The sequence below is a fragment of the Chlorella variabilis genome (assembly GCF_000147415.1).
Source record: "Chlorella variabilis unplaced genomic scaffold CHLNCscaffold_1, whole genome shotgun sequence".
Taxonomy (NCBI): domain Eukaryota; kingdom Viridiplantae; phylum Chlorophyta; class Trebouxiophyceae; order Chlorellales; family Chlorellaceae; genus Chlorella; species Chlorella variabilis.
The window spans coordinates 796,582-820,012 of NW_005435087.1; the positions used below are offsets into that span (position 1 = coordinate 796,582).

Below are 23,431 nucleotides of genomic sequence, written 5' to 3' on the forward strand. Positions count from 1 at the left end.
CCATGTGAGCCCGACATGCGGGTGGAGGGCGGCGGCGCCCTCCACCCCGCCACCGGAGCAGGGGCGGCAGGAGGAGGAGCAGCACGAGGTGCAAGCCACAAGCGCTGCCTCACGACGCACCCAACCCCACCCGCCTGCCCCCTGCTGCCAAGCAAGCCACTGGCCCGGCATGCAACCCACCGGTGGTTTATTCTGGCCAGTCTTTTCGCAGCCCCATCAAGAATTTGCCGGCAGCCGCCGTGGGACGGCCCTGCAACAGAGCAAACAAGGCAGCGGGATGAGGACAGCTGGCGATGCGGCTTATGCCATGCCCTGGCGGCACACACTGGCACACAAACGGGCTGACAACGTGAGTAAGAGCGCAGAAATGCGCACCAGGAAGCAACAGCAGACAAGCGGCAAGCGTGGTGACCCTAAGGAGCTGCAACCCACATTTGGCAGCCAGGCAAGGCAATCCAGCACACCTCTCAGTGTGCATCAAAGTCGGGGTCCCCACCGCTCTGCGGTGCGCTCGAGCCATCCGGTGGCCGCGGCTTATACGCTGCAGGCAGGTGCAGGCAGGCGCAGTGTGGCAGGGCCCGGAGGCGGTGAGGGGCAGGAGTGTGCACGAGCCAGCAACCGCCGACGCAGATGCAGAAGCAGGAAGCCACAGGCTGCCGCAGCTGCCGCATCACCCCACACCCGCGGGCAGCAGACGGCAGCCGGGGTCACCCAGCGGAGGAGCTGTCGTCGCTGGTCTCGCTCTCGCTCTCGCTCTCTGGCCTCCCGCTCTCGCTCTCGCCGCCGCTGAAATCCACAGCCTGGCCAGGGGGCGCGTCGGGCCTGCACAAGGGCGGGGACCGAGAGAACCTGAGGAGGTGTGGGCACGGAGGCGCGGCGCCAGCCAGCCCGCGGCAGTCGAGCACTCATGACGCAGCAGCAAGGGCAGCTGCAGGGCAGGCGGCGGCCAGCCCCGGCATGCTGCCTGCCAGCAACTGTGCTGACCTCCTAGCAGCGCGCCGGAAGGCGGGCAGGCGGCCCAGCCAGGTCGGCCAGTTGGGCCAGCAGCCTCTTACGCATTACGGCGCAGTCGCAGCTCGCACACACACACCTGTCTCTCACGGAAAGGAAATGGGAAGCGAGGGCTCGCTCGGAGCGAAGCATATGGTCTGGGGCGGCCCGTATGAGGCTGTCGGGGGCTGCCGGGTGCCCACAGGTGGGCACAGTGTGATTAATATGGGCGGGACGGCAACCTAGTGCGCAATTGGAGGCGCTCTAGGAGGAGCTGGCGGGTGCTCCTTGCGCACCGGCAGCAGCACGCAATGCCGAATGATGCAGACGATGTGAAGGGAAAGTGGCTTAGCTCGGTCGAGACAGGCGAACACGGTGTCCGCCTTGGAAGCCAGCTGGACAGGGCGCAGGCGCAATCAATGATTGAATCATGGCTCATCAGGCCATGGACATCCTTGAGTTACTGCGTTGTGAGTTACATCCAGACGCTGAGACGGAGAGGAATATAGACAGCCATTCCGTGCTGCTGCCGCGACCAGCCCCCCGCCCCCTGCTGCCCCCCGCCGCCTCCGCCACCCGGCTCCCACATTGGCAGCACGCGCCGCCAGCCGGACGCAGCCAGCCACGGCGCGCTGCTCGAGCTCGGGCAGGCAGGGGGTGCAGGCGTCTGGGCACTGCGGAGGGCGGGGCCACCAAGAGTCCCGGGTCGCAGGCATGCTGCACTGCGCAATGGCCTGCATGCAGGGTAATCGGTTGGTGACCATCAGCGGTGTGGGCAGGCGGGTGTATGGGGCTGAGAGACGGGTGCGCAGCGTGGGGCAGCAGCCGACAGCGACAGGCAGGGCAGATGGGGAGAGCAGTGGCGGCAGGCTGCCAACAGTTGCGGCGCAGCAGCAGCAGCGCTGCACGCCTGCATGGGCAGCTGGGGTGCCCACCTCTATAGCAATGCAAACAATGCAAGTCGTTGCGGCACACGGTGCACGGGTGCCGCAGCCGCCCACCCCAGCAGCACTCCCAGCTTGCGAAGCAGGTGGCCACCACCGGGGGGCTGAGAGCCCACCACATGCTCGGCACCGGCTGTGCACCCGACCAACGCTTCTCGCCTTTGTGGCACCCACCCGCTCGGCACGCGCCCATCTGCTCGGCACCGCGGTCTGCTGCGCCCCAGGGCAGCCCTCGCCTCGCATGGAGCCAGCAGCCGCTGCCGCCGCCATTGGCGCTGCCCCAGCCCGCGTCTTCCTGCAACCCTGGCGGCGGCGCCGCCATTCGCTACCGGCCGCGCGCACGCTTGCTGCTGCCGACCGGTATACGCCTCAGCCACGCCTGCACTCGAGGCAGCGACGTGCCCTGCTGCGACAATGCGCTGCATGCTCCCAGACCAGACCAATGGACGGGCTGCACAGTTCCCTGCAGGGCAGAGGCGGCGCAGCCTCACGCCGGCTCTGCAAGCAGCCGCGGGCAGGGCCCCACTCCTCCCAGGGCTCCTTTGCTGGTCAGGCTGCCCCTCCTGCAACTCAGCGGTGGGTGTAGTGCCACGTGGGATGGTGCCAGGGGACCAAACGGCAAGGCGCGGTGCCACGTGGGCACGGTGCCACGTCGTCCAAAACGACTCGCATGATCGCGGCAGGATTCGAACCTGCGCCCTTTCGGACTGCGGCCTTAACACAGCGCCTTGGACCACTCGGCCACGCGATCGCTTGGAAAATCGCCTCTCGGCGATCGGGGTGATCATAGGTGAACTACCGCGAATTTCCAGCCCGGCGGCGCGGTAGGAGGCGTGTCGGCGCCGTATCATAGCGCCCTGGCTGCTTGCGCCTCAATTTCCGGGATTTTTCTGCTGCTCATTGACTTCCCAGATACAGAATGATGATTGCCGCTAAATTAGCTGCCCTCGGGTGACACTGGGAGCTCGTGCAAGGGCCGCAGCTGAGCTGGCGCCAGCGGTGCGCCGCCCTGAAGCTGCCGCTGCTCTCCAGGTGCTGCAGCTGCACATGGACATTGCTGAATGCCGTTTAAGTTGAGTAATGTAAGGTGGAGTTGATCCTGACACGCTGCCACCCTCCAGATTGACATAGGCTCGCACCCAGGACTACCGGGGTGGGTGGTGGGCGGGACCTGCAGGAGGGAGAGCAGCGTGCAGCGCACAGTGGGGCGCAGCATTGATCGGACGCCGGCGCTCGTCACCACAAGCTCTCCAGCGCCTCGGCGGCACGCAGCAGCTCCGCGATGAGGCGGTCTCACCGTGAGGAGGCCTGCTAACCACCACAGCAGGAATGTGGCTAGCGTGTTGCATGTTAAGATAGGCGCGGGAGGCCAAAGCTTTGCCAGAGGCAGCCAAACCATGTGGCGAACACAGTGCTGACAGCGCGCCAGCGCAGCAAGCCAGAAACCCTAGCGTGTGCTCGCCTGCCGGCCTGTCTGCCTCTATTCGCGGATCAGGCGCTCCCTCACATTCTTCGTGGCTCCGGAGGTGAGGCTGCAGTTTCTGCTTGTGTCTCTCTCGGCTGCTCAGCGTTCTGAACAGGCAAGTGCTGAAAGGGGCTCGAAGAGCACCAATTCTTGTGCAGGGCCGCGCCTCCCGTGCACAGTAAAGGCATCTCCTCCTGCGCCTGCCCACCTCCCACCCACCTGCCCGCCCGCGTCTGAAGCGGTGCAGCAGACCCTCAGGGTTGATCTCCTCCTCCATATGGCAGCAGCCAGCGATTTCGGCCCGTTGGCGAGGCGCTTGCAGAAGTGTAGCTGGCGCAGGGCATCAGAGGCAGCCATGGCGTTGACCGACCTCGCAGCCGCCAGCAATGACGGAAGGGTGGTGGTTCACCTCTCGGCCCCCACCACCAGCGCAGCCTCGTCGCAGCAGGCGGCATCCGTGCACTGGCGCAGTACCTGAGCAGCAACCAGAGAGGTAGTGCGCAGTTGCTAGCAACCGAAGCACTGTATTGGATCGCTGGCAAGGCAGGTGGGAAAGGCGACAGGGCAACCATGGCGTCAGCTGATGCAATCCTCTGCCGGTGCATCCGCAGGCCAGCGAGGCAAAATTCAAAGGAAACTGCCCTTGCGAGGTGGGCCCTTTCCATAGTCCTCCTTCACAACAGTGCACCCAAAGCAGCAGCTGGCGGCCCAACAGCTGCAGCACAGTGGTTGCCCAAGCGCAGCGGTGTGGGTGAAACCTGCTGCCGCACTCGTCATGGCAACGTACAGAAGAACTTCTTTGCAAGTTTCATATGAATGGGCTGCTTGAGGAGTGTGGTGAGGCGAGTAGGGGCAGCGTAAAGTGTGTGTATTCGTGCGGTAACGAGAAGAGGCGGGTGCGGTGTGTGGCGCGCCGCCACCCGACATCCCAGATCACAGACATCATCAGTCATTTCTTCTTCTGCTGCTGCTTCATTTGTCTCGTGTTTCTAACTCTTGATTGGCCGTTCTCCAGCAAACAGCAGCATGTCGGCTCTTGCAGCTCTGACCCAGCCTTGCCTCGCTCGGACCTCCCAGCCAGCGGCCTCACGTCAGTGCGTGCGATGCGCCAGCAGCCTCGCCTTCCGACCCGCGCGCCGGCTGCCTGCAGCGGGGCGGTGCCAAAGGTGCGGGCTGGGGAGGCTTGTAGCTACAAGTCAAGAGCTACAAGTCAAGCGCATTGCGCGCGGGGTACACACTGGCAAGCTACACGCGGGGCCCGGTGCCCTGCCTGCAGGCTGCCGGCGCGGCGGGCTGCGCTGGCGGTGGCGGCATCGGCCGATGTGGAGATAACTGTGGAGGAGGACACGGTGCGGCCTGCTGCTGCCACCTGGCCATGCTTCCTGACGTTTGACTGTTGCTTTTCACATTGATGAGGGATGGCAGCAGCGGTGGTAGGCTCACAGCGCCGCTCGCCGCACCCCTGACACTGACCCCTGCCCTGCCCGTGACACGCCTGCCCTTCTGCTCTGCTCGCCTCCCCCGCTTTCTTCCACCAGATGGAGAAGATGGAGAAGTCGGTGGAGAGTGTGAAGCGCAGCTTTGGCACCGTCCGCACCGGGCGGGCCAATGCCGCCATGCTGGATCGGATCGAGGCGAGCTGCGGCAGAGCAGCTGGCACAGCCTGGCACAGCCTGGCAGTGTGTACTGCACCTGCTCCGCCCCTGCTACAGCAGCCGGCTCCTGCGGGACTGGCGTGCGTGCCTGGTCGAGGGGACGCATGCATGTGGCTGCCGCTGCGGCCAGCTGCTGCTCCTGCTGCGCGTGCGACCATGGCACGCGTCCCAAGGCGCCTACCGCGGCCCACCTGCCTCTGCCGCCCCTCCCGCCTGTGCCTGTGCCCGCAGTTCGACTACTATGGAGCCATGACCCCGCTGCGCACGGTGGCCAGCGTCAGCACACCCGAGTCCACGCTGCTGGTCATCCAGGCGCGCGCCCTGCTGGCAGCTGCCGTGCGCACGTGCCGCCCTCCGCTGCCTGGGGCCCCGCTTCTTCCAGCTACTCGATCTGCGCAAGCGCCTGTTTCTAGAGAGCTGTGGCTGGCCCGCGTGCCCCGCTTAGTTTGCATGCCCACGTGCTCCGTGTCCGCACCGCCGCTCCCTCTGACGCGTCCCTGCCCCTCGGTTGCAGCCATACGACACCTCCGCCATCCCTGCGATCGAGAGGGCCATCATGCAGAGCGACCTGGGGCTCACCCCCAACAACGACGGCCGCGTCATCCGCCTGCAAGTGCCGCAGCTGACGGCGGTGAGCGGCGGGAGGGCCCGGCCTGGGCCGTGGCCTGCAGCGGTAGCTCCCCTCCCCTCTCCCCCGCTGCCTGCCCGCCTCCCGTGCACACGCCTGCCCCGCCGCCTGCCCCGCCCTGTGTGCAGGAACGGCGCAAGGAGATGGTAAAGATTGTGAGCAAGCTGGGGGAGGAGGGCAAGGTGGCGGTGCGCAATGTGCGGCGGGATGCCATGAAAGCCATTGAGAAGCTGGAGAAGGATGGCGGCATCTCGGGTGCGCGCCGCACGCCGGGGCGCGGCGGGGCGGCGCGGGGCAGAGGGAGGGAGCGCCCCCGCGCCGCGGCTGGCTGGCTGGCGCCGCGGCTGGCTGGCTGGCTGGCTGGGCGCGGTGATCAGTGTGGGGCGGCAGGTTCAGTGGCATAACTGCTGTCAGTCCGCCATCCCAGAATCTCGCTCGAGGCTGTTTCGCTGTCAGGTGGCTGCCCGGCCCCTACCCTGCTCTCCCTGCCTGGGTGTGTGCAGAGGACCAGCGCAAGGACCTGGAGAATGCGGTGCAGAAGCTGACGGATGAGTATGTGAAGGAGGTGGGTGGGGTGGCGTGTGGCGTGCGGGCGGGACTGGTGCCCACCTTTGGCAGCAGGGAGGGCCTCCTGTTGGTTTTCTGGGGCCGGCTCCCTTGTGGCTGGGCCGCCCGCTGCGCATGTGAGCGCCGGGTGGCGGCTGGCTGGCTGGCTGCGCAGCAGCAGCAGCAGCGAGCGCTGTTGAGCGTGGCTGGCTGTGTGCAGATCGAGGGGCTGGCCAAGAGCAAGAGCGACGAGCTGACCAAGGTGTAAGCCGGCGGCTGGAGCTGGGTATGGGCAGGGGGTGCCCTGACGGTTGCGTCGCTCTGTGGCCTGGACGCGAAATATACTCACCACCCCTAGCACTGCACGTCTCTGGCCTTACATGTTGTGTGTACTGTTGCATTGAGGAAATGAATTCAGTGTTGCTCTGCCAATTAAGAGAGGGAGTGTAACAAACGCCGGCGGCGACACAGGGCTCTGAGCGGCACGCAGGCAGCAACCCAGTGTGTCGCCCACGCCTGCCTGCGCTCACTCCTTCTTGCCGCCAAAGCCGCTGAAGGCGGTGCTGAAGAAGTCCTGCAGGCAGCAGGCGGGAGGGTGGGCCAGCAGCAGCAGCGATGAGCAGTCAGGGAGATATACCTACAGGCAGCGAGTGTCGGATCCGGCAGGGACAATCACCACCGCACACAAGCACACACGCACCAGAGCACCCCCACCATAGTGCACGCACCACGCCATCACACAGCACACACACACACACACACGCACGCAACCCACCTTGACGTTTTCTGCGGGCGTCTTCTCCAGCTCCGCCTCCGGAGGGATGTCCATGAGGCCCTTGGGCACATACCACGCCTTGGGGTCAGCCTTCTCGCTGCAGGCAGGCAGGCAGGCAGGCAGCGCTCAGCTCTCTGCCGCGCGCACTGGCGCTGCCCCGCAACCCACACCAACCGCCAAAACGACTGCCACCCACCCACCCACCCACCCACTCACCGTATCTTGAAGGCGAACTCAAACTCCTTGGTCTCCTTGAAGGGCGGGTAGGCCTTGCGCAGCGAGGCGATGATCTGCTCCTTGTCCTTGTACACAGCCTTGCCAATGTTCTGCAATGGGGGAGGTGGCGCGCGCGCGCGCGTGAGAGAGAGAGAGAGAGAGAGAGAGAGAGAGAGAGAGAGAGCTGCTGGTGTGCACAGCCCTGTGAACGATGTGCGGAAGTGGGCTTCAGGGTGGGGCGGCTGAGAGCACGGCGCAGCGGTGGGAGGGTTTGAGGGCGGAGGAGCTTGCGGGAGAGAGCGTGAATGGCAGAGGGCAGGGGTGACCGCGACCCTGCGCACCCACACATTCCCCACAGCCGGCGCGGCTTTCCCCTCGCTTCCCCATGCGCCTCCAGAGCCCCCCCACCCCCACCACCCCAAGCTTGCCCCCACACACCTGCACCAGCGTCTTGGCGGTGGTGTCCTTCATCCAGTCCGAGTCCAGGCCCTTGACCAGCATGTTGGCGGCAGTGCCGCCCTTGACAACAGACAGCGGCACCCACTGCGGCAGCTGCAATGCCAAGGGGAAGGGGGGGCGGCGGGGAGGGCGGCCGCAAGGGCAGCGCGCAGGCACGGTCATCGCCCAGCATGAAAGCAGCGCCGCCGGCAAGGGTTGCAGGCACGTCAGCCCGCTCGCAGCCATTCCGCCTCTCTCAAAGCTGCCAGCAGATGTAGGCTGCCGCTCCCCGCACCTTCTTGGAGCGCACAAAGATGACAAACTCCTCATTGTCGGGGTCCACAGGCGGCGTGGGCGGCATCTGCAACAAGCGTGCCATGCGGTGTGATGGGGAGGCATGGCTGCGCGAGCTGCGGCACGGTTCATCAAGGCGGGACGCATGGGGAACATGCATGCATGTGATAGCTCGCACAGGAGCAGGCCCTGCTGGCTGCACAGCAGTACAGAAAAGTGGGCAGGGGCCGCCGGTCGTCGGCACAGCAAGGATCCCGCCAGGGCCCGCCTACTCCACCTCGCCCTCACCATTTGCTGCTGCTGCTGCATCATGCGGCTGCCGCCGCCGCCGGATCGCATCCGCTGCTTGCCCTTCCCCGCATACACCTGCAGCCGGCGGCAAAGGTTGAGGCAGCAGCGACGGCGCACACGGTGGCGCTGCCGCCAATGCGCGCCGCGCAGCGGCCAGTCCCCACCACACATCACCGGTTCGGCAGCCGCCCCTGCCTCCTGCGCACCTCTAGCCGCGCCCTCCTGCTGCTGGGCTGCGCGCTGGTGAGGGCAGCCCGCACTGGCCGGGTGCCTGCGAAGGCGGAGGACCTGCATTGCCACCGCCGCAAGGCTTCAGACACAGTTTATACCCCGATGTGCAGCAACAGACCGTCAACGCAGCCAGGGGGCACCTGCTGGCGAGCTGGCCCGACTGCATGGCGCCTTTGCTGCTGAGCGACTTGCAACACGAGCTTGACCGTGGTCAATGGACACAGTGCGGCATGGGCGGGCTCGGATGATGATGATGAGGGTGGGTGAGATGCCACGAGGGCCGCCACATGCACCCGAGCCAATCCTATCTCCCATCGACAACCATGGGAGCATTTGGCAGGCTGTCCTATTGGCATGGTGCGACTGGCTCTCACAATCGATTAAATGGCAGCATGCCGCCACCTCCCTGTTGTGGTGCCCAACCGCTGGGCGGCGGCGCTGAGTGTGTGCCTCGGATTTGTCTGCTCTCATTAAATGAGCCTCAGTGCCTTGCCCATCTGGCAGGCCAACCGAGCACCCCACCTGAAGACGCTCGCGTCCTTGAATGCGCTGTTACAGCCGCCTGCGCCTGGCGCGAGCAATGCCGTGTGCCGCTGCTGCCAGGAGGTTGCCCCCTGGAACGAGGCGAGCACCTCGAGGCGAGAGCAGGCACAAGCCGACCAGCTGTGCCTCTCGCTCACAGCATCCTGTGTGTTGGAGCACGCAGCTTCTATAGGGCAGGAGCAGGCCAGAGCGCCGCGCTTTGCCACCTGGGCAGGGCAGCGCGCAGGTGCAAGCTTCACTGGAACAAATCCTTTTTACTGCGTCTTGAGTTACATCCGGACGCTGATTCGGGGTGGAATATCGACAGCCATTCCGTGCTGCTGCCGTGACCAGCCCCCCGCCGCCTGCTGTCCCCACCCGCACCTGTCCCCACACGCACCTGTCTCTCACGGAAAGGAAATGGGAAGCGAGGGCTCGCTCGGAGCGAAGCATATGGTCTGGGGCGGCCCGTATGAGGCTGTCGGGGGCTGCCGGGTGCCCACAGGTGGGCACAGTGTGATTAATATGGGCGGGACGGCAACCTAGTGCGCAATTGGAGGCGCTCTAGGAGGAGCTGGCGGGTGCTCCTTGCGCACCGGCAGCAGCACGCAATGCCGAATGATGCAGACGATGTGAAGGGAAAGTGGCTTAGCTCGGTCGAGACAGGCAAACACGGTGTCCGCCTTGGAAGCCAGCTGGACAGGGCGCAGGCGCAATCAATGATTGAATCATGGCTCATCAGGCCATGGACATCCTTGAGTTACTGCGTTGTGAGTTACATCCAGACGCTGAGACGGAGAGGAATATAGACAGCCATTCCGTGCTGCTGCCGCGACCTGCCCCCCGCCGCCTCCGCCACCCGGCTCCCACATTGGCAGCACGCGCCGCCAGCCGGACGCAGCCAGCCACGGCGCGCTGCTCGAGCTCGGGCAGGCAGGGGGTGCAGGCGTTTGGGCACTGCGGAGGGCGGGGCCACCAAGAGTCCCGGGTCGCAGGCATGCTGCACTGCGCAATGGCCTGCATGCAGGGTAATCGGTTGGTGACCATCAGCGGTGTGGGCAGGCGGGTGTATGGGGCTGAGAGACGGGTGCGCAGCGTGGGGCAGCAGCCGACAGCGACAGGCAGGGCAGATGGGGAGAGCAGTGGCGGCAGGCTGCCAACAGTTGCGGCGCAGCAGCAGCAGCGCTGCACGCCCGCATGGGCAGCTGGGGTGCCCACCTCTATAGCAATGCAAACAATGCAAGTCGTTGCGGCACACGGTGCACGGGTGCCGCAGCCGCCCACCCCAGCAGCACTCCCAGCTTGCGAAGCAGGTGGCCACCACCGGGGGGCTGAGAGCCCACCACATGCTCGGCACCGGCTGTGCACCCGACCAACGCTTCTCGCCTTTGTGGCACCCACCCGCTCGGCACGCGCCCATCTGCTCGGCACCGCGGTCTGCTGCGCCCCAGGGCAGCCCTCGCCTCGCATGGAGCCAGCAGCCGCTGCCGCCGCCATTGGCGCTGCCCCAGCCCGCGTCTTCCTGCAACCCTGGCGGCGGCGCCGCCATTCGCTACCGGCCGCGCGCACGCTTGCTGCTGCCGACCGGTATACGCCTCAGCCACGCCTGCACTCGAGGCAGCGACGTGCCCTGCTGCGACAATGCGCTGCATGCTCCCAGACCAGACCAATGGACGGGCTGCACAGTTCCCTGCAGGGCAGAGGCGGCGCAGCCTCACGCCGGCTCTGCAAGCAGCCGCGGGCAGGGCCCCACTCCTCCCAGGGCTCCTTTGCTGGTCAGGCTGCCCCTCCTGCAACTCAGCGGTGGGTGTAGTGCCACGTGGGATGGTGCCAGGGGACCAAACGGCAAGGCGCGGTGCCACGTGGGCACGGTGCCACGTCGTCCAAAACGACTCGCATGATCGCGGCAGGATTCGAACCTGCGCCCTTTCGGACTGCGGCCTTAACACAGCGCCTTGGACCACTCGGCCACGCGATCGCTTGGAAAATCGCCTCTCGGCGATCGGGGTGTTCATAGGTAAACCACCGCGAATTTCCAGCCTAACATGTTCGCGTTTTGTTTTTCTCCAGCACGTCCCCGTCGTTGGCCGCGACGTTAAATAAGGAGCTGGATGAGTGCCGGTGGGTGATACCACAGGCACGAGTTCGAACCCCAGCCGGGACACTAGCTGGGACTTTGCCTCACGGCACCTTCGTGGCGGCATCTGGGCGGCGGACGGCTGCCCGGCAGACCGGCATGGCGCTTGCAAGACGGAGCCTCCCCGGGATGCCATCGGCGGCCAGATTTTCCTCGCTCTGGACAGCCGGCAGGGTTAGCGGGTTCGGCCCCAGCACATTAATGTGCCCAATCCCTGTAAAACACACACACACACACACTCGGATGAGGGGACGTTAAATAAGGAGCTGGATGAGTGCCGGTGGGTGATACCACAGGCACGAGTTCGAACCCCAGCCGGGACACTAGCTGGGACTTTGCCTCACGGCACCTTCGTGGCGGCATCTGGGCGGCGGACGGCTGCCCGGCAGACCGGCATGGCGCTTGCAAGACGGAGCCTCCCCGGGATGCCATCGGCGGCCAGATTTTCCTCGCTCTGGACAGCCGGCAGGGTTAGTGGGTTCGGCCCCAGCACATTAATGTGCCCAATCCCTGTAACACACACACACACACACTCGGATGAGGGCCGGTGGGTGATACCACAGGCACGAGTTCGAACCCCAGCCGGGACACTAGCTGGGACTTTGCCTCACGGCACCTTCGTGGCGGCATCTGGGCGGCGGACGGCTGCCCGGCAGACCGGCATGGCGCTTGCAAGACGGAGCCTCCCCGGGATGCCATCGGCGGCCAGATTTTCCTCGCTCTGGACAGCCGGCAGGGTTAGCGGGTTCGGCCCCAGCACATTAATGTGCCCAATCCCTGTAAAACACACACACACACACACTCGGATGAGGGGACGTTAAATAAGGAGCTGGATGAGTGCCGGTGGGTGATACCACAGGCACGAGTTCGAACCCCAGCCGGGACACTAGCTGGGACTTTGCCTCACGGCACCTTCGTGGCGGCATCTGGGCGGCGGACGGCTGCCCGGCAGACCGGCATGGCGCTTGCAAGACGGAGCCTCCCCGGGATGCCATCGGCGGCCAGATTTTCCTCGCTCTGGACAGCCGGCAGGGTTAGTGGGTTCGGCCCCAGCACATTAATGTGCCCAATCCCTGTAACACACACACACACACACTCGGATGAGGGCCGGTGGGTGATACCACAGGCACGAGTTCGAACCCCAGCCGGGACACTAGCTGGGACTTTGCCTCACGGCACCTTCGTGGCGGCATCTGGGCGGCGGACGGCTGCCCGGCAGACCGGCATGGCGCTTGCAAGACGGAGCCTCCCCGGGATGCCATCGGCGGCCAGATTTTCCTCGCTCTGGACAGCCGGCAGGGTTAGCGGGTTCGGCCCCAGCACATTAATGTGCCCAATCCCTGTAAAACACACACACACGGCCTCCCTCCCCGCCCTTTGCGCCCGACCGCTCCCTGAGCCCGCCCTTTGCCGCCCGGGCGGTATTGCATGCTTTCATACAGTCCAGAGCTAGTGGGCACGGCTTGTGTGCCCCCAGCCCATTAATGGGCATTGCCTCTGTAACATCACAGATCACAGATCGGCCCATTTTTCTGTAATCACGGTTTAATACCGTCGGGTGACCCCTGTAGTCTCAGTCAGGCCAGCCAGTCAGCCAGTCAGGCCTAATCCTCTGTAACACACACACACACACGCCAGTCAGCCCCCCCCCCCTCTTCATGCCGGGGTTCCAGCTCCTGAGGCCAGATGGTCGCTGGCCCACTCCGCCATCCACTGCGCCCCCAGCACCAGCTCTGTGCTGCTCCAGGGCAGTGTCGGCGACAAACAGTGGCAGGTTGCATCCCTTGGGCAGCCACTCCATGGCGCGCCAGCAGGCGAGCGAGCCGTGCAGCTTTGTGGGAAGGGCACGCTCGGCAGCTGCAGTTGCAGCTGCTGCTGCACCCCAGGGCAGCCCGACCGCAGGTGCTGCTTGGCCAGCGCTCTCCCACAGCCGCACCCTGCGGGTGGCCGCTGGCTACTAGTCCGGCACCTTCGGAAACAAGGACCACTAGCAATGGACTTGCTGTGACTGTTGCATTCGATTTCATCAAACTGTGGCATGTGCAGGCAGGCAGGGGTGCGGCATGGCACCACCGAAGCGTTTCGCGATTGGGCTCCCCGCCTAGAGCAGGTGGTGCATGCCGCGGATGAGCATCTCTCGCAGCTGCCACCGCGGCGGGTGGTAGCCGCCGTCGGCGCCCACGTAGCCCTGCCTCTCCTGCTGCAGCGCCCAATAGTAATACACCCTGCAGCCGAGGCAGCGGGCAGCAAGGGCAGGTGTGCAGGGGGCGCAGAGCGACCAGGCTGACCGCACGCCAGGCAGGCAGGAACCGCTCGGTTGTGGCCCATCCAGGCTGCAGCTGCTAGGCCCGCGCCCGCCAGCCAGCCTCCTCACACCACCCCACATGCGCCTGGCAGGCGGCACGCCACGGCGTGCGCTCACCACCAACCCGCAACCCGCCTGTGCACTTCGTCGGGCTTGCCGTCCACCACGTTGCCGAACGAGTCGCGTGTGCAGTTGATTTGCTGGCAGGTGAACTGCACCACCACGATGGGCTCCTCCTCCTGCACGGCACAGGGCAGCGGGTGTCGAGCCGCACAGCGCAGCGCGGCACGCACCGCGCAGGCGCCCACGGCTGCAGGCTGGCCCGCGGGAGCATCGGCCGTGATGCTGCGCCGCGCTGCCGGCGGGCTGGCTGGCTGGCTGGCTGGCTGGCTGGGCTGGCGCCTTACCAGCCACTTGATGTCTACCAGCTCCACCTCGCTTGTGTCCAGCAGCGTGGGGTCGGGCACCAGGCCCTGCAGGGACGCGGTGGGGCAGCACAGGATGACGTTGGAGGGGCAGGCAGCGGTGGTGGCGCGGCCCTGGGGACGTGGCCAGCGGCAGGCGGGATGGGACGCAGCGGCACGGTGGTTGGCCGGGCCTAGGGCTGGGCGGGCGGCCTCGCCTGCTGCTTCTGCCCCCGCATGATGCCGGTGAGGCGCTCGATCATCTCTGGGGAGCAGTGCTCGCGGATCACGCCCTCATCAGACTCAAGGTAGGCCTGCGCAGGGGGCGAGGAGAGGGAGATGCTGCTGGAGTGTGGGAAAAAACAAACACTGCGTGCGTGCGCGCTGGGTGGACGTGCGGCACTGCGAGCGGCAGCAAAACAGCCCGCCCGCCGCCAGCCAGCGATGGCAGCGCATCGCCCGCCCGTCCCACGAGCCGCGCCCGCCCCCTGCTGCCCCACGCCCTCTCTCGCGCCCGCAACACACCTTGACCACCGTCTGCACGTCGGCGCGCAGCCCCCTCAGGAATGCAACCATGTCAAAGGATGGGTCGCGGGCGCGGATCTCGCGCAGCGCCCGCGCCTGCTCCCCCTCCGTCTGCAGGCTGTCCACGGCGTCCTGCGGGTTGGGGCAGGTTGGGGGTGGAGAGGTGGGGGCGGTGTGTGCATGCGTGCATGTGGCGTGTGTGCGACGGTGCAGCTCAGGCGGTGGAGAGGCAGGGAGGCCGAAGGTTCCAGGCGGGCAGGCGGCTGGGGGTGATCCGGGCAGGCAGGCGAGGAGCGCCGCAGGCCCGGCCCGAGCCATCTCCCGCCGCAGCTGCTGCTGCGTGCCCCTCTGCCGCCGCGCGCACCCTGCCCACCCTGCCCTGCCAGCCCACCTGGATGCGGTGCACCAGCGGCGAGTCGCTCGTCTCCCACCGCTCCCGGATGCTCTCCGCCGCCTCGCGGCCCTTGGAGAACACCGGGTTGGCGCCCAGGTTGAGGCCCCGCATGCGGGCAAAGAAGGGGTGCGAGCCCAGCTGCAGAGGCACGGCCAGGCAGGCAGGTAGGGTGGGCAGGTGGGTGGTGGTGGTGGCTGGGAAGGGAAGGGGCGGGAGCAGGGCCAGCAGGCGGCTGCACACCGGCAGCGGGCCGCACACCCAGTCGCGCACGATGGCGCAGCAGGCCCCATGCCGCCACAAGCCTGCCGCCCAGCCCGGCCCCACCTTGCCCGCCATGTCTTCAAACTGCCGCTGCCAGGCGCTCTGCTGCTGCTTGGACACCGCCAGCGCGTCGGTGCCAGCTGTTGCCACCTCAGCGGCCTTGGCGGAGGAGCCTCGCAGCGCTGAACTGGAGCCCTGCTCGCTCTGCACCACGCGCGCGATCTCCTGCGCCGCCGCCGAGGCAAAGCCCTTGAGACGCTGCGCCAGCCCGGGCGCCGCCGCGGCCGAGGCGCCGCCCGCCGGCCCTGACGCTGCCTGCTTGCCCTGCTGCTGCTGCTGCTGCTCCCCTGCGTGCCCTGCGCCGCTGGCAGCGCTGCTGCTCCCGGCCTCTGTCCCTGCGCCGCCGGCGCTCTCGCCCGCTGCCTGCTGCTGCTCAGCCGAGGCGCCGCCGGCTGCGCTGCCGCCACTAGCACCCGTGGCACTCTGCTTCTTCAGCTCTTCCACGGTCTCCTTTGCTAGCTGCTGCGCGCTGCTGGCTGCCTGCTGCACCCGCTCGCCCAGCGTGGATGTGGCCGCCGCCGCCTGCTCCTTGAGCTGCTGCAGCCGCTCAGCGCCGCCTGTGCTCTTCTGCAGGTCCTCGGCCGCCGACTTGGTCCTGCGGAGGCGACGGGCCCAGGGCAGCGAGCAGGCAAGCGTCGGGGTCCTGGCACATGAACCCAGTACTGTCCGGCATCGCCAACAAACCACCAGGCAGAACGTCGACTCCTGGCCAGAGCGACTGGCGGCGCCGACGGCGGCCCCCAACCCAACCCTATTGCCTGGCCTCACTTGTTCACTGCATCCTTGGCCGTCTTGGATAGCTTGTCCAGAAGGCTGTAGGAACGGGTTTGCTGCTGCTGCCAGGCCCGGGCGACCTGCATCACGCATCTCAACGGGTTGAACGGTCAGCGGCCGTATCAGATCGAGCTATGGTGATACCATCTGGGTGCACGATGGGCTGCCTGTGGCTGGGCTCACCTTGGCGACCCGCTGCATGGCGGCAGGTTCCAGAGGCGCCAGCAACACGCGGCGGATAGCGGTGGTTGGTCGGTGAGAGCACGGCGCAATGCGGCGCAGTGCCCCGTCCCTCAGTAGGCAGTCGCCTGGGCAAGTGCAGTACACACCAGAGGTACAGTCTAGTTCTCCCTCTCGAAACGCTGGATCCAACGGGCGGCGATCCCGTGACCTTGCAGGCGTGCTTTTGATATCTTTCAACCCAGCACAGCGACAGGCAAGGGCCTGCTTCAAGCACAGCTTTGGGGTGCGTTTCCAACCAAGCTCGCAGCAAGGCACGAATCAACAAGTGCATGTGTAGGGATGCCGGCGTGCCTTGATCAGCCGCCCGACATGCGAGGGCTGTCACCTGCTCCAGACGCCAGTCGCCGCCTGACCGTCAGAATTCTCCTCGCTCCACGCAGGAACACAGAGGCACCTTGGGTACCCACCTGCTGCTGGGTTTCAGCGCCCCATGGGCATCCCTAGGGCGTTGGCCCGGCTGGGACCTCAGGGCCTGCGGGCGGTGCGGGGCTACGCCTCTGCGGCCGGCGGCGCCACGGAGCAGAACCTGGAGGAGTGGAAGCAGCGGGCCGGCAAGGAGGCCAAGGGCCGCGACCCCTGGCAGGCCTTTTCCTCCACCAACCAGGACGTGAGGCGGGCTGCAGCCTGTGTGCTGTGCTGGCTGGGCCGGGGGGTGGAGACAGGTCAGCCGTGCCCTGTCAGGGACGCAGCCACATCGCTGTTCACTAGCGCTGTCACTCGTGCGTCTCCCCTTCCTGTTCCTCTTGTCAGGAGATCCACTTGATGCCGGTGTACAGCGGGCTGGATGTGGCAGGGCAGCCAGACTACGGCTCTGAGTTCCCGGGGGTGTACCCCTACACTCGGTGGGTGGAGTGGCGGGCTGCTGCGATTCCTTGCCTGCACCTCGGCACAGCAAGCCACCCAGCCACACGCCCACTTGCCTGCCCCTGCCTGCCCCTGCCACGCCTGCAGGGGGCCCTATGCCAGCATGTACACGGGGCGGCCCTGGACCATCCGCCAGTATGCAGGCTTCTCCACGGCAGAGGAGTCGAACGCTTTCTACCGGGTGAGGTGGCGCCAGCTGGCGCCAGCTGGCGGGTTGGTCGGGTTTTGTTAGCCGGCACGGACCCGCCTGCTCTGCCCGCAAGATCGTCCCGCCACCCAGCAGCTGGCCCCTCAGGGTGGCCCCTCTGACATGCCACCGCTGCGGCGACATGGTGCGTGCCTGCAGAAAGCACTGGCAGCGGGGCAGCAGGGGACCAGCATTGCTTTCGACCTTCCCACCCACCGCGGGTGCGCCCCCCCCTGCCCGCCCGCCTCCCTGCTCACCTGCCGCCTGCTGCCGGCAGCGGTTCGCAACCCAGCGCCGGTGCTGCATGCCTCTGTCACCAGCCCTGGCACCCGGGTTGCTTCTGACGGTGCTGCTTGCCATTGTGGCGCCTGGCTGCCTCACCATCTTCCCAAGCGCCTGCCGCATCTCCTCCCTGAGTGCCAGCTCTGCCTGCCTGCACGCCCACCTGCCCGCCTGCCTGCAGCTATGACAGCGACCACCCGCGTGTGTCGGGCGATGTGGGCATGGCGGGTGTGGCTGTGGACTCTGTGGAAGATATGAAGGTGGGCGGGGTGGGGCAGTGTCGCGCGTTGTGCGGTGTCGCGTGCGGGGGCGAACTGTGCCAGTCACATGTTGAGCCCGTGCACTGCCCCACTCCCGCATGACTCCTGCCCATCTGCCTCCTCCCTGATCCCTCCCTCCCCCCCCGCGCTCCTGGACCCTCCCCTTGTGCCCGAACACAGATCCTGTTTGATCAGGTGAGCACAGGGGGGGGTGAGCCTGATGTGATGCATGGGTGCGGGGTTTCAGAACCGCAGCAGGGTGGCGCTAGGCTGGGCCACGTGGGTGGCCCTTGCCCCGCATGCCAGCCGGCATTCCCTCGCCACATCACCTGTGCACTAATCATCGCCTCTCCTTCTTCCTGCTGCTTCTTCCTCCCCCTCCTTTCTTCCTCTCCTGCAGATCCCCCTGGACCGCATGAGCGTCAGCATGACCATGAACGGCGCGGTGCTGCCGGTGATGGCCATGTTTGTGGTGGCGGCGGAGGAGCAGGGGGTGGCCGCCGCCAAGCTGCAGGGCACCATCCAGAACGACATACTCAAGGCGAGGAGGAGGGAGCGGCCCTGGCAGGGCCGGGGCAAGGCAGAGGGGGTACTGCGCGCTGCGCCTGGGTGTGTGGGCGACGCCGCTGGTGGGCGACGGCATGCCCCGCTTGCCGCCGGGGCGGGTGAAGCAGGGCGGAGCGCCAGCAGCCGGCGGCGGGGTGCCCTGCTTGCGGCACACCTTGGCTGCCTCTTCGCCCTGGCCTCTCTGCAGGAGTTTATGGTTCGCAACACATACATCTACCCGCCCCACCCATCCATGCGCATCGTCGGTGAGTGGCGGGGCGGGCCCCGGGGCTGAGTGGGTGAGTAGGGGTCTCCCCGGAAGGAGGTGGGGGCTCCCTGCGAGGCCGGCGGGGCGGGCAGGGCGGGCAGCGGGACGCCAGCCGCCAGGGACAGGGCAGGCAAGCCCCCTCCATGGTTGCCAGCTGACGCAACCCGCTGCCCGCCGCCTCCTGACCCTCGCCCCACCGCCAGGCGACATCTTTGCCTACTGCTCCCGCCACCTGCCCAAGTTCCACCCCATCTCCATCAGCGGGTACCACATGCAGGTGCGGGGGGAGGGCGCTTGGGCTGCGATTGGCACCGGTCTGCACGCCGCCCGCGCAGCTTCCTCCCTGGCTCCCCGCCCCAGCTGCACCTCGCCTCGGGACCCTGTGCGCCCGCGCCCAGGCCTTGCCTCAGCCTTGATCCATGCACGACGTGTGCCTGTGTTGTGTGTGTGTGTGTGTGTGTGTGTGTGTGTGTGTGTGTGTTTATGTGTGTGTGTGGCGTTGCAGGAGGCGGGCGCCACCCCGGGGCTGGAGCTGGCCTTCACGCTGGCAGATGGGCTGGAGTACATCCGGTGGGCCCCGCATGGGAGTGTGTTTGTGTTTATATATTTATATGAACCTATGGGTGGCTGGTGTATGTGTTGGGGGTGTGGTGGATGCATGTGTGCGATGTGATGTATCGTAGCGGGAGCCACACCCCCTGGCAGGCCCAGCCCCACGCTCCCACCATCGCAGCACAACACCTGCCTGCCCTGCAGGTGCGCGGAGCAGGCTGGGCTGACTGTGGACCAGGTGGCCCCCCGCCTTTCTTTCTTCTTCGCCATCGGCATGGACTTCTTCTCAGAGGTGCGCCCAGCTGCTCGCCGGGGAGGGCTGGCGTGTGGGTGGGTTGGTGGTGGTGTGGGTGTGACTCTGTTGATGTTGCGTGGGTGGTGGGCGAGTGTGGATGGTGGCTAGTTGGCGGGCCCGCACTCAGGCGGGAGGCAGCGGCTGCGGCATCGCCCTCTTTTGCCTGTCGCCGGCCTCTCTCAGCCCACCACCCATCGTGCCCGCCGTGGCATGCCGCTCGCGCAGGTGGCCAAGCTGCGTGCCGCGCGACGGCTGTGGGCACGCCTTGTCAAAGAGAAGTTCGGCCCTTCTGACGAGAAGTCGCTCGTGCTGCGCACGCACTGCCAGGTCAGCGCCGCTGCCTCTGCTGCGCCATACTGCTGTGAGTTGCCTGCCTCCAGAGTGCCGCCTCCCATCCCCCAGCAGCAGCAGCAGCAGCAGCAGCAGCCTGACCCCGCCTCACCTCCGGCACAGCTTTCCTGCGCACGACCTGCCCACACAGACCGCCTGCCTGCTTTACCCTGCAGACCAGCGGATATAGCCTGACAGCGCAGGAGCCGTACAACAACATCATTCGCACCACGGTAGAGGTGAGGCACAGGCATGGGGGGCGCTGTTCTGCGTTGCACTGTGCCGCGTCGGCATGGGACGCCCGTCCAGGTGGCATCCCTCGCTGCCGTGCCGGGGCCTCGCAGCAGTGAGCCACATGCAGTCGCTGCCCGCGATGTTCTGTTCCTAACAGAGCTGTTCTCCTGCATGTGCAGGCCATGGCGGCAGTGATGGGAGGCACGCAGTCGCTGCACACCAACTCCTTTGATGAGGTTAGGCAGCTGTGGCAGGGGCGGCCCCCTGCTCTTGGGACGGCTGCGCTGCACCTGGGGCCGCACCACCTCGACACGCACTGCCGCAGCCACACGCCACTAAGTACAACTTGGGTTCGACCCCGCGGCAGCGGCAACAGCCCCGCCCTGCTTCTCCTCGCCGCAGGCCATCGCGCTGCCCACGGACTTCAGCGCCAAGCTGGCCCGCAACACGCAGCTCATCCTGGCCGAGGAGACCGGGATCACAAAGGCATGCGTAGGGGGACGCGGCCGCGGCACGGGGGCGTGGAGGGCGTGCGCAGCGCAGGGGCCGGTCGTTGAGGTACTACGCATGGTACCGTGCAATGTACCGCGCTATGTACTGCACGTGGTACCCATGCAGGTGGCCGACCCGCTGGGCGGCTCCTTCTACCTCGAGGCGCTCACCTCCCAGATGGAGGCGGCCGCGGAGGAGGTGATCCGCGAGGTGGAGCAGATGGGAGGCATGACAGAAGCCATCATCTCTGGTAAGCGAGTGGGACGGATGGGCGGGTGGGCGCATGCCGGCTTTGGGGCTGGGCTTGGTGCCGGATTCGTGGCGGGTCGGTGCTGGCAGTTGGGTTGGTGTTGGGCTCATTGCTGGCGTGGTGTTGGTTTGGTGGCCGGTTCATGTGGGTTGCTGGGCGACATGCTTGCTTGCCCTGGGCTGCAGGCCTGCCCAAGCTGAAGATAGAGGAGTGCGCGGCGCGGCAGCAGGCGCACATCGACAGCAACAAGCAGGCGCGTGCCGCGCTGCCCGCTCCTCGCTCCTTGCGGGGGCCGGGCATGGCGTCCCTCATCCTGAGTTGGACCCCGGGGGTCCTCCTCTTGCTCGTGCGCCTGTCCCAATGCGCGTCCCAGCCCTGCAGGTGATTGTGGGGGTCAACAAGTACGCCCAGGGCGACGACAACGGCGGCGCGCCGCGGGAGCTGGATGTGCGCCGCATCGACAACACCATGGTGCTGCAGCGGCAGCAGGAGCGGCTGGCGGTGGGTGGGTGGTGGGGGACTGGCCGGCTGCAGGGCTGGGAACGCAGGGCTGGCTGGCTTCGCCAGGATGAGTCCCGGCACAGAACCAGTGTGGAGCTCTGCCTGCACGGCGCCGTTCCACCAGCCTGCCGCCCCACCTGCCCGCCCCACTCCCTGCCCGCCAGCAGAGCCTGCGGGCAACGCGCGACGAGGCGGCGGTGCAGGCGGCGCTGGCGGCGCTGGAGGCGGCGGCGCACAGCGGCAACCGGCAGCACAACCTGATGGAACTTGCGGTGCAGGCGGCTCGCCTCAGGTGGGAGCCACCCTCCTGCAGCCGGCTTGTCGCCCATAGTGGAGGGGCACCTTGCCCAGCAGCCCTGCCTGGCTGGCGAGCACGCAGGCTCGGGCAGTCGGGTGGGAGCAGCATGCGCCTTTAGGCCTGTGTTTGCGTGGACCCCTTCCCCCTCCCTGCCTGCCTGCTGGCCCGCCTCCCAGCGAACCCCTGCTCTCTCCCGACTGCCTGCCCGCCTGCCTGCAGGGCCACGGTGGGAGACATCTCAGCGGCATTAGAGAAGGCGTGGGGGCGGTACGAGGCGGGAGGTGCGCCGCCAGCACGCTTTGCTCGGGCGCACGCCGCAGCGCTCGCCGCCCTGCATGCTCGCCTCGCTGTCGGGGTTCTGTGCACTTTGAAATCGGTGTTGCAACATGTACGCTTGCGTGAGCTACCATCTTCAGTCTTTGTCAGTCGTTTCTTCAGCTGCCCTGGCTTACCGCTGGCCTGCCTGCCTGCAGGCGGCATGTCCACGGGTGTTTACAACAAGGCGCTCGGCACCTCGGCCCAGGTGAGCACGCCGGGCCTCTGCAGCTGCCGCCTCTGCCTGCTGCCTGCCACCACGCGGATCTGCTGCCGCCGAGCCGGCCGCCACGCGCTGCCACCCTGCTGCTTGCTGCTGCTGCCGCGCCCGCAGGCAGAGATGGAGGCGGTACAGCGAGTGGTGGCGCGGTTTGAGGCGGAGGTTGGGCGGCACCCGCGCATCCTCATCGCCAAGATGGGGCAGGATGGGCACGACAGAGGCGCCAAGGTCATGGCAACCGGGTGAGCGTTGCGCCCCCGCAGCTTGCCTCCCCGCATGTGCATGCATCTCGGCCACCCCTGGTCACCCGCTGCGATCAAGGCAACCGCGCCCCAGCAGCCACCCGCCAAATGGCTCATTCCAGGGGTGGCCGCTCGTCCTCGCCCGCGGCATCTGCCGTTCAGGCTGCCTGCCTCTGGCCGACCACGCCCGTCCAACCCGCGCGACCTGCTCCTGTCCCAGCCCTCCTGCCGCTCATGGCCCTCCCATTCCCCGGCGCTGCAGGCTGGCTGACCTGGGGTTTGATGTCGACATCGGGCCACTGTTCATGACGCCGCATGAGGTGGCGCGCCACGCTGTGGACGCAGGTAGCGGGCAGGGATTCGTGCGGGGGGGTGTTGGCGGCTGGCTGTGCGTGAGCGGTGCGTGTGCCGTGCCAGGGCGCCTGCAAGGGGCAAGCAAGCTGCCACACTGCTGCGCACGTGGCGCCCGCCGACCCTGCAGATGTGCACGTCGTGGGTGTGTCCAGCCAGGCGGCGGGCCACGGCACGCTGGTGCCGGAGCTGATGCGAGAGCTGGCGGCGCAGGGCATGGGGCATGTGCTGGTGGTGTGCGGCGGCATCATCCCCAAGCAGGCAAGCGGGCTGCGGCGGTGGCGCGCCTGTGCACGTCGACTGCTCCCGCGCGGCAGCCAACCCATCGAGCGCAGGGACAGGCGTGGCTGCTTGGCGCGTGCCATGCCCTCCCTTCGTATAACGCATACAGGTCCTGCCAGCCAGCGACCCGCGTTCTGCCCGGCTCATCCGCCCCGTGCCCGCTGCTTGGCCCACGGGCGCCTGCAGGACCAGGAGCTCCTGCGGGAGGCAGGGGTGGCTGCCTTCTACGGGCCTGGCACCCGCGTGCCTGCGGCTGCCCTGGACATGATTGGGATGCTGCTGGAGGGGAAGCAGCCAGAGGCGGGCAGCCAGGGCACCGCGTGATGAGGCAGCGGCTGCTTGTTGAGCGCACCAGAAAAGGGCGGGCCAGGCGTGCCTGCTCGCCTCCCTCCTGCTGGGCTGCCACCGTAGCAGGCCGACACGGCGGTTGTACATTCCTTCTAGCTAGCTCGCCCAGCCTTGCTGTCTGTCTGCATTTTCAATCCTATGTTTTCCTCCCTGATCCTTTGCAGCCACTGTAGCTTACATCCATTTCTAGCTTTTCTCGCCAGGGTTGCCATCCTT

General features: G+C 66.9%; 4 protein-coding genes across 4 annotated transcripts; 2 read left to right on the plus strand and 2 right to left on the minus strand.

Annotated features, from left to right (window-relative positions):
• Nucleotides 1-4,394: 4,394 nt before the first annotated feature.
• Nucleotides 4,395-6,692, plus strand: CHLNCDRAFT_29191 (hypothetical protein). The gene is made up of 8 exons (XM_005851670.1): nt 4,395-4,565; nt 4,676-4,748; nt 4,938-5,033; nt 5,286-5,390; nt 5,569-5,685; nt 5,811-5,937; nt 6,186-6,247; nt 6,449-6,692. The coding sequence occupies exons 1-8, from the start codon at nt 4,426-4,428 to the stop codon at nt 6,494-6,496; spliced, it is 768 nt and encodes a 255-aa protein (XP_005851732.1). The 5' UTR covers nt 4,395-4,425; the 3' UTR covers nt 6,497-6,692.
• Nucleotides 6,693-6,754: 62 nt separating this feature from the next.
• On the minus strand, nt 6,755-8,639 carry CHLNCDRAFT_133084 (hypothetical protein; the record flags this gene model as incomplete). The annotated part of the gene is made up of 8 exons (XM_005852012.1): nt 6,755-6,802; nt 7,004-7,100; nt 7,220-7,329; nt 7,658-7,771; nt 7,953-8,018; nt 8,240-8,317; nt 8,449-8,530; nt 8,614-8,639. The coding sequence occupies 8 exons, from the start codon at nt 8,637-8,639 to the stop codon at nt 6,755-6,757; spliced, it is 621 nt and encodes a 206-aa protein (XP_005852074.1).
• A 4,594-nt stretch (nt 8,640-13,233) lies between these two features.
• CHLNCDRAFT_133085 (hypothetical protein) lies at nt 13,234-16,056 on the minus strand (the record flags this gene model as incomplete). Its single annotated transcript, XM_005852013.1, has 9 exons — nt 13,234-13,357; nt 13,555-13,676; nt 13,845-13,910; nt 14,132-14,155; nt 14,367-14,498; nt 14,758-14,898; nt 15,085-15,676; nt 15,850-15,935; nt 16,039-16,056. 9 exons carry the CDS (start codon nt 16,054-16,056, stop codon nt 13,234-13,236), a joined length of 1,305 nt encoding a protein of 434 aa, XP_005852075.1.
• Nucleotides 16,057-16,528: 472 nt separating this feature from the next.
• Nucleotides 16,529-23,191, plus strand: CHLNCDRAFT_18280 (hypothetical protein; the record flags this gene model as incomplete). Its single annotated transcript, XM_005851671.1, has 25 exons — nt 16,529-16,705; nt 16,852-16,940; nt 17,050-17,143; nt 17,309-17,370; nt 17,613-17,691; nt 17,872-17,886; nt 18,092-18,280; nt 18,446-18,503; nt 18,709-18,782; nt 19,011-19,075; nt 19,262-19,349; nt 19,578-19,679; nt 19,859-19,921; nt 20,096-20,152; nt 20,319-20,408; nt 20,535-20,658; nt 20,844-20,915; nt 21,032-21,159; nt 21,324-21,451; nt 21,677-21,738; nt 21,931-21,980; nt 22,113-22,234; nt 22,497-22,579; nt 22,716-22,874; nt 23,079-23,191. 25 exons carry the CDS (start codon nt 16,529-16,531, stop codon nt 23,189-23,191), a joined length of 2,343 nt encoding a protein of 780 aa, XP_005851733.1.
• Between the last annotated feature and the right edge of the window lie 240 nt (nt 23,192-23,431).

Coding starts and splice junctions, on each gene's coding strand:
- CHLNCDRAFT_29191 (XM_005851670.1), top strand. CDS start 4,426: ATGTCGGCTCTTGCAGCTCTGACCCAGCCTTGCCTCGCTCGGACCTCC. Junction 4,749..4,937: donor TAACTGTGGAGGAGGACACG/GTGCGGCCTGCT, acceptor TTCTTCCACCAG/ATGGAGAAGATGGAGAAGTC. Junction 5,034..5,285: donor CCATGCTGGATCGGATCGAG/GCGAGCTGCGGC, acceptor CTGTGCCCGCAG/TTCGACTACTATGGAGCCAT.